This window comes from Temnothorax americanus, unplaced genomic scaffold, assembly GCF_048541705.1.
Source record: "Temnothorax americanus isolate GAGA-0224 unplaced genomic scaffold, ASM4854170v1 Scaffold7, whole genome shotgun sequence".
In the NCBI taxonomy this organism is placed as follows: Eukaryota; Metazoa; Arthropoda; class Insecta; order Hymenoptera; family Formicidae; genus Temnothorax; species Temnothorax americanus.
The window spans coordinates 6,047,802-6,059,398 of NW_027509792.1; the positions used below are offsets into that span (position 1 = coordinate 6,047,802).

General features: G+C 35.0%; 3 protein-coding genes across 5 annotated transcripts in view; 1 reads left to right on the forward strand and 2 right to left on the reverse strand.

The window, feature by feature from the left end:
• LOC143906295 (serine hydrolase-like protein) overlaps window positions 1-166 on the reverse strand; it is a 4,812-nt gene extending 4,646 nt beyond the window's left edge. Inside the window, exon 1 of the mRNA XM_077422283.1 lies at window positions 58-166. The gene's annotated coding sequence lies outside the window, so the exon portion shown is untranslated. The remainder of the gene's footprint in view (window positions 1-57) is intronic.
• Window positions 1-6,225, forward strand: part of Vap (RAS p21 protein activator vap) — a 6,511-nt gene extending 286 nt beyond the window's left edge. Inside the window, exons 1-15 of one of the 2 annotated variants that reach the window (XM_077422272.1) lie at window positions 1-12; window positions 896-1,077; window positions 1,208-1,389; window positions 1,768-2,165; window positions 2,239-2,384; window positions 2,476-2,809; window positions 3,009-3,352; window positions 3,427-3,618; window positions 3,764-3,913; window positions 4,517-4,565; window positions 4,644-4,862; window positions 4,948-5,180; window positions 5,313-5,454; window positions 5,604-5,744; window positions 5,827-6,225. The exon at window positions 1-12 is cut by the window's left edge and continues 286 nt beyond it. In XM_077422272.1, coding sequence (XP_077278398.1) covers window positions 1-12; window positions 896-1,077; window positions 1,208-1,389; window positions 1,768-2,165; window positions 2,239-2,384; window positions 2,476-2,809; window positions 3,009-3,352; window positions 3,427-3,618; window positions 3,764-3,913; window positions 4,517-4,565; window positions 4,644-4,862; window positions 4,948-5,180; window positions 5,313-5,454; window positions 5,604-5,744; window positions 5,827-5,904 — 2,802 coding nt within the window. In that variant the 3' untranslated portion in view covers window positions 5,905-6,225. Of the gene's footprint in view, window positions 13-234; window positions 283-895; window positions 1,078-1,207; window positions 1,390-1,767; window positions 2,166-2,238; window positions 2,385-2,475; window positions 2,810-3,008; window positions 3,353-3,426; window positions 3,619-3,763; window positions 3,914-4,516; window positions 4,566-4,643; window positions 4,863-4,947; window positions 5,181-5,312; window positions 5,455-5,603; window positions 5,745-5,826 lie in introns of those variants that run through there. The other variant, XM_077422274.1, reaches the window with a different exon arrangement.
• A 145-nt stretch (window positions 6,226-6,370) lies between these two features.
• Window positions 6,371-11,553, reverse strand: Ras85d (ras-like protein 1). Of its 2 annotated transcripts, none has more exons than XM_077422287.1 (5): window positions 11,350-11,553; window positions 9,532-9,720; window positions 9,189-9,332; window positions 8,909-9,115; window positions 6,371-8,732 (listed from the first exon to the last, which is right to left on the reverse strand). In XM_077422287.1, exons 2-5 carry the CDS (start codon window positions 9,658-9,660, stop codon window positions 8,646-8,648), a joined length of 567 nt encoding a protein of 188 aa, XP_077278413.1. In that variant the 5' UTR covers window positions 9,661-9,720; window positions 11,350-11,553; the 3' UTR covers window positions 6,371-8,645. The 2 variants fall into 2 exon arrangements, with proteins under 2 accessions (XP_077278413.1, XP_077278414.1); XM_077422288.1 differs by lacking the exon at window positions 11,350-11,553 and adding an exon at window positions 10,241-11,173.
• Window positions 11,554-11,597: the final 44 nt, after the last annotated feature.

Consider the following 11,597-nt stretch of genomic DNA (forward strand, 5'->3'; position numbering starts at 1 on the left):
AACAACGCCAAGGTGCGTATGCAGTATGCGCTATGCGTGCGTGTGCCGTGTACTTACTCGCGTAGCCGCGAGAACGTTGCTCGCCGTTGTCTCTTTTCCCGGATCCCGGACGAGCGGAGTCGCCAACGCCAACGGCTTATTTAATATTTCGCTCCCCCCGCTCTCTTTCTTTTCTAGTCTTTCTCGCGCGGACTATTTTCGCGGGGAGCACACACACACACCGGGCCTTATCGCCTGTTATCGCGCCCAATGAGCTTCTCGACTTCTCGATCAGGCATACATGTGCGTTTGAACAAAAACAAAAAAGAAACGCGCTTTACATATGCCACGCTTCCGTTTTGGATTATTCTCGAATCATTCCCTGGGATATGATTCACTCATGTTCGGCGATACTGGTTGATATTGTTGATAACGAATCAGATCCTTGACAGCTACGGAGAGTGACAGAATGTGATAATGATCGCTTTTATATATATAATTTCTCTTTCACTATTTTTCGCGATATCGTGGTAATTTACGTTTTATTAAAAAAAAAAATTAAAAGCGCTCTTTTTTTCAATCATATTGATTGAGATGCATCATCTAGAGAACCTTAGAATCTGGGGCCACTTGAAATAGAAACTACAAGGAAAAAAGTTAAAGATATGGTGGATTTCAAACAGGTCTTGTAACAAATCTAGAGAGAACTTCCTCAAAAAAAGCAATGATTAAAACCGCACTAGCAAAGAGAGATCGTATAAAAAATTGTTAAAGATCATTGATATACGTATATATGTATATAAAAAAGTTATTATAAAAATCAAAAGTGTTCACGATTGCGTTTTGTTATCTTCTATATGTGTGGAAAGAAATCAAACACTAGGTAAATAAAATGTTTGTCTCGTTATGCTTTTAGTTGGAGCATAGCAGCAAAGGTGGATCTCCTAGTACGGGAAGCGAGGATGGTGGTCAAAACGAGTCGATGAATGCGGAAAACGAGTTTGATCCTTTTCTGGAAAATATACCGGACGACATACAGGACGCGGAAGAACCTGACGGCGCAAACGCCACTCTGTTAACGGCGCCGCCGGAGAATCAGTGAGACTTGAATATAATTCCTATTCATTTTTCACAAACGTTTTGAAATAAAGTTGGATGTAAGGAAGTATACGAGTCATTATTTGACTGAAAAATTAAAATTAAAATAGATGCGCGTGATCTCTTGCAGGTGGTATCATGGTCGTTTAGATAGATTTACAGCGGAAGAAAGACTGTGGGATGCAAATAAAATGGGTAGTTATTTGGTTCGCGAAAGTGACAGGAAACCTGGAAGCTATGTCTTGTCTTACTTGGGAAGGACTGGAATAAATCATTTCCGAATTACAGCTGTCTGCGGAGATTATTATATTGGTAGGAACTGAGATAACACAATTTAACAATTCCTGATCATACTTGTATACAAATACCTTTATAATCAAAGATTAAATTAAATCGCCGTTAAATATCTTTGTGCCATCTTATATGTCAATAGTTATATATTCGTAATCCGTAATTGTTATATATATTCAGAAGATATTTAACATATATAATATTATTTTTAAAAGATAATATGCAACACATTTATCTCGAAAATGGCGCAAGTAAAATTTTGAGATAAAATCTTAAATTGAGATATTTGCAAAAGATAATTCGCAAAACGCAGATTCCGATATATATTTTCTACATTTGTATTATTTTGCAAATAAATTCTGTTAGATATATAACTTTCAATCTGAAATAATGTTGTAGGCGGTCGTCAATTTAACAGTCTCTCAGATCTGGTTGCGTATTATACTCATTGTTCGGATCTCTTAAAGAGAGAAAGACTCATACATCCGACGCCACCTCCGGAGCCAGTGAACGATAAGAAACGAATCGTCGCGATACTGCCATATACGAAAATGCCGGATACCGACGAACTGAGCTTTCAAAAAGGGGATATATTTTTTGTGCACAATGACATGGGCGATGGATGGTTGTGGGTCACTGCCCACAGAACCGGCGAACAGGGTTTAATATTTCGGGAATTAGTGGAGGATCTTGATGATTCCATAGATCCTAACACAGTATTTTCCTGGTTTCATCCCAATGTCACCAAAAGCGAGGCAGTTGACATGCTAGTAAAAGCAGGACCTGGAAGTTTCCTAGTAAGAAAAGACGATTCTCTCACATTTCAAATGTCGTTTTATTATACATTTTTAAATTGATTTCTTTTTACAGGTCAGACCATCGGACAATAGTCCAGGAGATTACTCACTTTTCTTCCATATAAACAACCAAATACAGAGATTCAGAATCGAAAAAAAAGGGGTACGGTATCTCATGGGAGGTAGAACGTTCGAATGCCTTGACGCTGTAATTAACAGGTTTTTACATTTTTCCTATTTTATTTTTCCGTAAAAAGCAATAGGTACTTTTTATATTCTTACTTTACCTTGCCGTATCGTTACGTCACAGATACCGAAAGGAACAAATTGTGGAAGGGCATACTTTGGTTCAAGCAATGGTAACCGAACCTGATGGCAGCGTCAGAGTAAACAGGGAGGTTCAACATGCCGAGAAAATATACGCGACTTTGAGGGAATGTCGAGAGGTATCGGGAGCGAAGAAGAACAAAGGAATTAAAATGCAGGGATATTTGGAAAAAAAATCGGAGAAAAATAAAAAGTGGAAAGCGTTGTATTTTGTCTTGTTGGTGGATGCTACCGACACGCATCTCTATCTATACGACAATCCCAAGAGAACCAAGCCAAAAGGTCTCATTGATTTAAGCTGTGCTTACTTGTACCAGGTGAGGAATGTATATTGAAACATTGAACGACATGTCATACGTCAGCATTAACATATCAAAATCTGAGGTCTTTATGAACAATTCAATAACATAAAAGTAATTGTAATAACACGCATGCTTTACATGTGCCATGTCTTGTCAAATAAAGAAAATAATACCTTAGATAAACGTGGGATGAGTTATCGAAGTGTCTTTTTAGGTCCACGAAAGTGTGTTTGATAGGCCTCATTGTTTCCAATTAGTTGAACGTGCTTTACCATGTCTGGCCACCATAACTTATCTGGCTGCCCCGAATTCCGAAAACGCATTAGACTGGATTAATGCCTTGAAACCATTATGTGTATCACAACTCACCCGTGCTCCGAAAGTCGCCCGGCTCCGTGAATTACGTTCATTGCATCTGCATATCTTAGACGCACATAGGCTTCCGTACAAGCTAGTTCCGAGTCCGTTTATTATAGTGGCTTTAAATAATGTTAAAGTTGCTCGCACGAAGGTTAAAACAGGATTACATCCACTCTGGGATGAAGAATTCATTCTAGAGTACGTATGCGAATCTTATATGGACTAGTCTCTTGATGTACAAATCTTTCTATGTTTATTAATTTGTTTGACAGGGATGTACCGCCAGATGTTATGTCCTTTTCGCTCACTCTGTACAATAAGGGCAAGCGCAGCAAGGATACGGAGGTCGCAGATCTAACGGTTGAGTTGGCGAGTTTAACTAATGGAGAAGAAATGGACGAATGGTATCCATTATCGGGAGTGACACCAATCGGAGAATGGGGCGCCTTGCGTTTACGCATACGGTGAAGATTTAGAATATTTGCTAATGTACAAGATAATATAAAAATGGAGTATAAAAAATATCTTTATTATATACATACAATTTCGCACACTATAAGTCTTTATATTATATATATATATATATTAATGAAAATATCTGTATTACAGATACAGACATGATTTAGCTATGCCTCCTGAGGAATATAGCCCTCTTCAGCAATTATTATTGGATCCAGAACTGCATGTTGTTAAGGCATTAGCGGACGTATGCCACTTAGATAGAGTACCCTTGGCAAATAGTCTTCTTAGAATCTTTAGGTACAAATAATTGTCCTAAAATATCATTTAAGGTAGTTCGATGATGAACAACTTTTGCCAAAAGTGATAGGTTTTATTTTTTATATCGAAAAAAGGAACTCTCCTGAATCTATTAAGCTCAGAAAAAAGATAATTCACCGTCCCGTTCTCAAGATATTTAATTTTAAAATTAGGTGATTTTAATGATTTTAACATTGGTCAAATAGGAAAAGAGTTTATTTTCCTATGAATAACATGAGTTTGCGAAAAATCTTTTGCCAAAAATGTCTGAACAATATATATATCGATGGAAATAGGACACTGTGAGGAAGCCTATAGTTGAAGGTGAACACGATCCACCGTACAGTTTTTTTTAAATTAATAATTAAAGTTAAAAACTAGTCAAGCGACGCGTTAACACACACTTTATTTAATTTATTTCAGGCAAAATATTATTCTACTACGTAAAAATTATTTACTAATGGTCTTTTTACGTTGTTACGAAGCTTTGCGATGCGTTATTCTATTTTTTATAATCATATAAATAAAATTTGACTTCGGCCTTTCATCATCGAACTACCTTAATTATAAATGTATATTGATCTTGACATTAATGATTTATAGGCATGAAAGAAAAGAAGCGGATCTTTTGCGATCATTGAATCAAGCTGAAGTGAGTTATAATTTGGTGTACAAGCAAAAAATATCATTAAGCATATAAAAATATATTTTTAAAATGTATTTCAATTAGGTTGAGAAAGAAGATGAAACACCAACTCTGTTTAGAGCTGCCAGTCTTACGACCACTTTAATGGATTTATATATGAAATCTGTTTGTACTTCGTTTTTAAAGGCCGCTTTGCGTGATACGATCGTGAAACTAATTGAAAGCAAACAGAGTTGTGAGTTGAACCCAACGAAAATGGATTCCCCGGAAGACGCGTGCAATAATGCTGAATTTTTATTACAAGTATAATTTCTTTTGCAATGTTGTATGCTTATTAATATAATTAGCGAGTAGAGTAAAAATATTGCGTAATATTTTCTCGTTTTAGGTGTTGGATGAAGTTACATTAAGTATTTTTACAAGTCCCGATGCTTGTCCGAGAACTCTCAGATACATTTGCGGATGCTTACAAAGAGCAGTTGTCGCTAAGTGGCCACACGAAAGACTAGTCAGAACTCGAGTTGTCAGTGGATTTATATTTTTACGCCTTCTCTGCCCTGCCATATTAAATCCTAGATCGTTTAATTTAATAGCTGAGCCACCACCTCCGTCTGCTGCAAGGTACGATATATAAACCAAATATAAATTTAAAAAATTGATACATGGAAATCACACAAATGTGAAATTTGTGTAATATATCGTTTTGAATATCTTCACGATTTGTCGTGCTATAATTATTTAAACTATTTACAGATCATTAGTCATGGTGGCAAAATGTCTACAAAATCTGGCTAATTTAGTCGAATTTGGTGGAAAAGAACCATATATGGAAGTTGTAAATCCATTCATACTCAAAAATAAAGAACGAATGGTAGTGTTCCTTGATCAGCTGTCTGTAAGTTTATATCTTATATTTATTTTAATTTCATATATCTCATATTTGTTCGTGGACACAATTTTTCAGATTACATTTAATATAAATTTTGAAATAAATTACGATAAAAAAATAAAGATTGTATTTAACTTATACAATTAAACGCACAGAATGTTGCTGAGAAACCAGAGCCATCAGAAGCTACAGATCCAAGAACTAAAAGTGTGTCTGACACTGCAAGAGACTTAGCGACGTTACATCATATCTGCGTTTCACATCTGAAAGAACTTCAAGTTCTGTCGAAGACACAGGTATGTCTCTAATCTAGTCTCTAATCAAGTTGTGAAGATGTAGGATGCTTATGCATAAAAAAATTACATTTGTTGCTTACAGCCGACGATTAAACAGCTGGTAACGGTGACTGAAATGTTGAGCAAACATAAGCAGAAGTATATGGAAATGATACGGTAGTGCTAGAGCCATCAGCCATGAACAATGCCAAACACAATAAAATGATTTATAAAATTCAATGACGGATAACATATAGTAGTATTTAATAATTACGATTAAGTAATTAAACGTACAGACTGACGTGCCATATATATTATTGTATACACTCAAGCCTACATTTACTATTTCATATGTAATTAGAAGTTAGTTTATATATAAATATATAAATATTATAGCGACAGAGTAACATGACAGTGATATAGATACATACAGAATTATATAGACGTATAACAATTTTATATTTACTTAGGTGCTCGAAAATAAATGCAACTTCAATCGAAATATTTCGATGTTTTTAGTAATTTTAAGCCCATTGCCTTAAAAGTATTGGAGAGTTATTAAATTAAATTTAACTTAATTAAATTTTTAAATAGACTATTTGCAATTGAATGTGATATGCAATTAAGGTCAATAAAATTAAGCTGTATATTATTTGTATTAGTATATTTCAAAAACAGATATAACTTTTTTGTGAACATTTTGATATCGTATATATATATATATTGGAGAGATAAGATGAAATATATTAAATACAAGTTTATATATGTATCTTAATACATTTGAAGAACTTGAACAAATACAGGCAAAAAATTGACATATAATCAAATTTTACGTAAAATTTCATGATCTACGAATTTCTATTATAATAGCTGGAACATGAATATTGTTGATTGATCTATATTATCTATGAATGATTTATTTCTATCTAAAGACTCGTATCAATAACGAATTATTGTTAAAAGAAATTTATTAACGAATATAAAGACTAATAGTTATTAGAAAAGTAAATAGCATGGATGAGCTATAACGATCTCATAGGCAAGCATTCGACAAGTGAATGCATATAACAAACAGGTTTTATATAAAGTTTCATTATGAAATTGAATTATGTAAAAAAATGATATCTATCCCGTGTATATTTATATATACACATATTTTCACTTTAGCTGAAAACATTAATATTAGAAAATACTACATGTACGCGTATTCGAGAATATGGAAGTTGTATCGTTTGCATTGTTTAATGAAGGATTTAACCCTTGATTGCTCTTTGAACATATTATAGAATCTAGTCGTCAATATTTACGTTGTACGTTGATTGAAGAATAAATTCATTGTATCGAAATTACTTTATTGTCAGAAAAAAATACTCAATTAACTTGAGTACCATGCTATGTTCGTCGTTTATAATAATTTTATTCGACTACGAGTATATCGCAGCACGAAATCATGATTTATTATATATATGTATATATTTATATAGGTATAATAGAATAAATATACATACGTATATATACATATTTATTCTACTACATTTGTGTGTGAACGTATGTTCTATTATAATGAATTAGCAAATGATTAGTAAAGTAGAAACGTAAGATTGTTGCTGTCTTAATTTTTAATAACAGTGTCTAGTTTACGTTTCTTCTTAAAATTTAGGAGAGAAGAGATAGTAGTTTTAAGTATACTTGATAAATTTCTCATGTAAACTTTAGAGAAAGATAAATTTATAAACATACATTAGCAGAAATATAGCTTTCTTATAATATAAATTTACTATCTCTATATAATAAATGTATAGCCTTTGGTTAATAATATGTTAGCAGCATGAAAACTTAATACAGGAAAGCGAAGTTTTCCTGTGTCCAAATTTAATCGGCATGCAAGTTTATTTTGGTATATAGTTATACAATACTCATTATCTGATTCATGTCTATATCCAAATGGTACAAAAAAGAATGACGTGCTTAGCTAAAGAATACAGTTATGTCGTACATACCTTCCTCCCTTCTCCTACATATAATTACCAAATAAAGGGCTATTTAAAAATTGCAGACTTAATCACAGTACACTTAACTAACTTGATGTACTTAAGAATACACTCTAATCACAGCACATAATGAATTAAGTTTGTGATATCGTTTCTGTGATTCAGAACTTTTTTCTTTTTTAGAATGATAATTTCAGTTTCTTGGCAAGTATTTGATGTACAAAATGGCAATAATACAAAACTTAATTCACAAGTTATAAAATAATTCGTACATCGATTAAATTTTACTAATATATTATAATATTGCTGTTTGATTAAAATCCATTAGTGCAACACGTGATTGATAGTATATATATCGACTATTTATAAAATAAAATAAACGTAAACAATAATGCAACATATACATGTCACATTTCATGTCACATGTTTTGTTATGTCGATCTATTTGTTTTGTAATAAATTTTCTGCATATTATAGAGACGACAGGACCCAATACTCGTCTATATAAATATATAATTTAATGTAAAATTTGGTGTAATATTTGCGAACTAATTGTAATTTTGCACTTATATAAGCATATATATATATAATTCAATGTCTTTTTGTGCCAACGTTAAATATATGTGATTAAAAAAGTCAGTATCATTCTTTCATTCAATCAAGGGTTAAGACGCTTCGGTAATGGAATTGCATGGCAAGCTGCCAAGTAAACATTTCTTACATGCAACATAAGCCCATTAGTAAAAACGTACTATTAGGTAATTTGTTCTTCTCTCTCAATGTATACAAAAATTGTGCTTGCAATTCATTACAATATTTCTATAGAATAAGCTGTAAATGTTTGTGCACTGTGAACATAACGTAAGGCTTTTCATATCCTATTTCTGCGTTGTAGTAATCAAGTAAAAGTATGTTGGTGTTATCCAAAGACTTATAAAATACGGCATCGACGTTTCTTGTGTCCACTACTGCCAGGTGGTTTACCTGTACGCTCTTTATCTTTCCGTATTTCTCTGACCTGAAATATGTGACGAAACTTTGTCACTTGGAATTTTTCGCGAATTTATTTCAAATATGGTTACGAAAAAACTTGATAAAACTTACACAGAATAATTTGCGATACGGGATATTGCGAGTATTTTGAAATTTCTAACGCTTTAGCTACAGAGAAAGGGGGGGGGGGTGTTTGCTCACCAAGGTATAAAATGCATCGTCTACGCCCATCCTCGTTTTCGCAGAAGTTTCCACAAATGGCACACCGTACTGTCGCGCGACTTCTCTCGCTTGAGTCATATTTACCGCCCAAGACTGTTGAAGATCACACTTATTTCCCACTAACACCATTGGTACTTCTTCCGCATCTTTCACTCGTTTTATTTGTTCCCTATACGTCCCAATGTCCTGCAATGTTGAACGTACAACGCTGTCATTTCAAAACTGTAAATCAAACGACTTGTCCACCTCACATGCTCACCTCAAAACTTTTAGCCGAGTTCACGGCAAACACTAACAAGAATCCTTCTCCTGTTCTCATATACTGATCTCTCATTGCACTATATTCCTCTTGTCCAGCTGTATCTAATATATCTAGAAGGCACGTCTCACCATCGATCACCACCTGTTTAACAACGTGGTAAGATGTATTTAATGAAATAAAAAAAAAGGCACAAGAGACTATATATACAATTTTAAATCCTCTAGATTTCTGTATTATTAAAATATATTGATTGTCGATTGGATCTAACAATAATTCAGAGTGAAATAATGAATTATTGGAAACTATTACGAAAACATGGAAGAAATTGGTATATTCTTACTTGTTTTCTATATGAGTCTTCAATGGTAGGATCATACTCGTCGACAAAATGATTCTGTATCAGCTGGATGGTGAGTGCTGACTTTCCGACACCTCCAGCTCCAACTACCACGAGTTTATATTCCGTCATGACGTGTCTTAACACAAGGTACAGCTTGTATTATTTCTTTCCGATCACTTCTTGGATTGTCTGCCAATAATAAGGAAATACAGGACTGCGATATATAATTATGTCACATATTTCTTATATCTAATCTTTTTGCCAAGACTTTTAGGAAATTATTATTAAGAAGTCTTATCAAAGAAATTAATTTTTCAAAATTAATTTTTTGTAAGAAATCTTATCAGAGAGATATAAGATAAAGCGATGTATAAACTTTGAAGATATATTATATTTATGTTTATCGAGATATATTAAGCTTAATGTTGAAATAAAGACATGCCGAGAGCACAACTACGTCTGTCAATTTTTATTGTTATTAAAAAGAAGATTGCGCGCGCACTCTTCGTACAGATTAAATAGTTAAATTTATTATAGGTCATCCTGTAAGTAACGTAATAAATTTTAGATGCTTTGAAATAACGGCGAGTGAACTTGTCTGCATATCGCAATAGTATATAAGCAGGGCGTATGAAATTTAATTGAAAAAGATGGAAAGAGACTGTACAAAATGAAAGTATACATAAATGTATAATTAATTAAAATTTACTCAGGTTTATTAGGTTTTATAAAAGTTTCTTTTTTACCTTTTATCATTCATTAAATAATAAAGAAAACAAGTTCAAAAAGAACGACATTTATACGCATTAACTTTAACTAAACTTAACTTATCTCTACAACACGTCTCGTCAAATACAATGGGCAGTGCGGTGAAAGCTCTAATTGACAATTATCCTCCCAGTTTTGTTAATCATCGTGTGTGAATTCTTGCCTTGCCTATCTTTCGCCCGCTACTTACATCTGGCGAAAGCCCAACTTTTACGACATACCGAAGGCACGTTTAACAGGGGAAACGTACAAGCTAACGCGGCTTAATGAGAGAAGAGCATTCAAGCGGCAATAATCTTCAAGCTGTTTAGCTTATTAAGCGACAGCCTAGTGCCCGTCTCCTGCTCAACGCAATCACATAATCGCTGGGTATTAGTCACTCGCAATTACTACATGTGCTTTGAACGGAGCCAGGCGAGCCGAGTGACGTTCACCTTACTCCTTACTCATAGACCATTCTCCAGGAGAAGTTCCGCGGAGTCCTGGACGAATTTCGATGTTCGGACAACGGAGAGAGAGAGAGAGAGAGAACGGGGACCGATATAAATAAGCGGCAGGCCGTTTTAACGATCGCGTAGAAACGCGAGCTTTCACCACACTGTCCGTTGTATTTGACGAGATGTGTTGTCGAGATAAGTTAAGTTTAGCTAAGGTTAATGCACAAATGTCGTTCTGCTTTAACTTTTTTTTCTTTATTTAACGAATGATGAAAGGGGTAAAGAAAGCTTGCGGGACGGACACACGGCGAAGCGACCGTGATCGCGATCGCAGTTGTACGGCAGCTCCGGGCAGATCGTCGGCCGAGGTGTTATTCGACGAGGATATCGCCGAGCCGAGGGAGAGAAGGGTGATCGGCGACCTCTCGGGAATCGGCGTTGCCTCTCGCGGTAAACAATCGCGAGAGACGACGACACCAGGAGTGAACTGAGAAAGAGAGAGAGAGAGAGAGAGAGAGAGAGAGAGAGAGAGAGAGAGAGAGAGAGAGAGAGAGAGAGAGAGAGAGAATGAGAAGGAAAGGGAATCGCGTTTTCCGTAGGTCTCGGCACTTACCGCGACTTCAAGGAATGCTCATTTCACACGCTGCATGAAACGGGCCGTTTAAAATGCTCCTCCTCTCCGTGGTATGCAACGCTAGTCGCGTATTAGTCACCGGAGTGACCGGAGATACCATCTGGAAGAAAGGAGCATCGTCAGTGCTGCCAATGTCCCTTTTCCCCGATGACAACGACGACGACGACGACGACGACGACGACGACGACGACGACGACGACGAGACGAGACGACGACGGGCACGAGTA

What these genes read in the sequence shown, in the direction of transcription:
- Ras85d (XM_077422287.1), bottom strand. Translation starts at nt 9,660, where the DNA reads ATGACGGAATATAAACTCGTGGTAGTTGGAGCTGGAGGTGTCGGAAAG. An exon ending in AAGACTCATATAGAAAACAA is followed by an intron (nt 9,333 to 9,531) that starts GTAAGAATATAC and finishes GTTGTTAAACAG; the next exon opens with GTGGTGATCGATGGTGAGAC. An exon ending in ACTCGGCTAAAAGTTTTGAG is followed by an intron (nt 9,116 to 9,188) that starts GTGAGCATGTGA and finishes TCAACATTGCAG; the next exon opens with GACATTGGGACGTATAGGGA.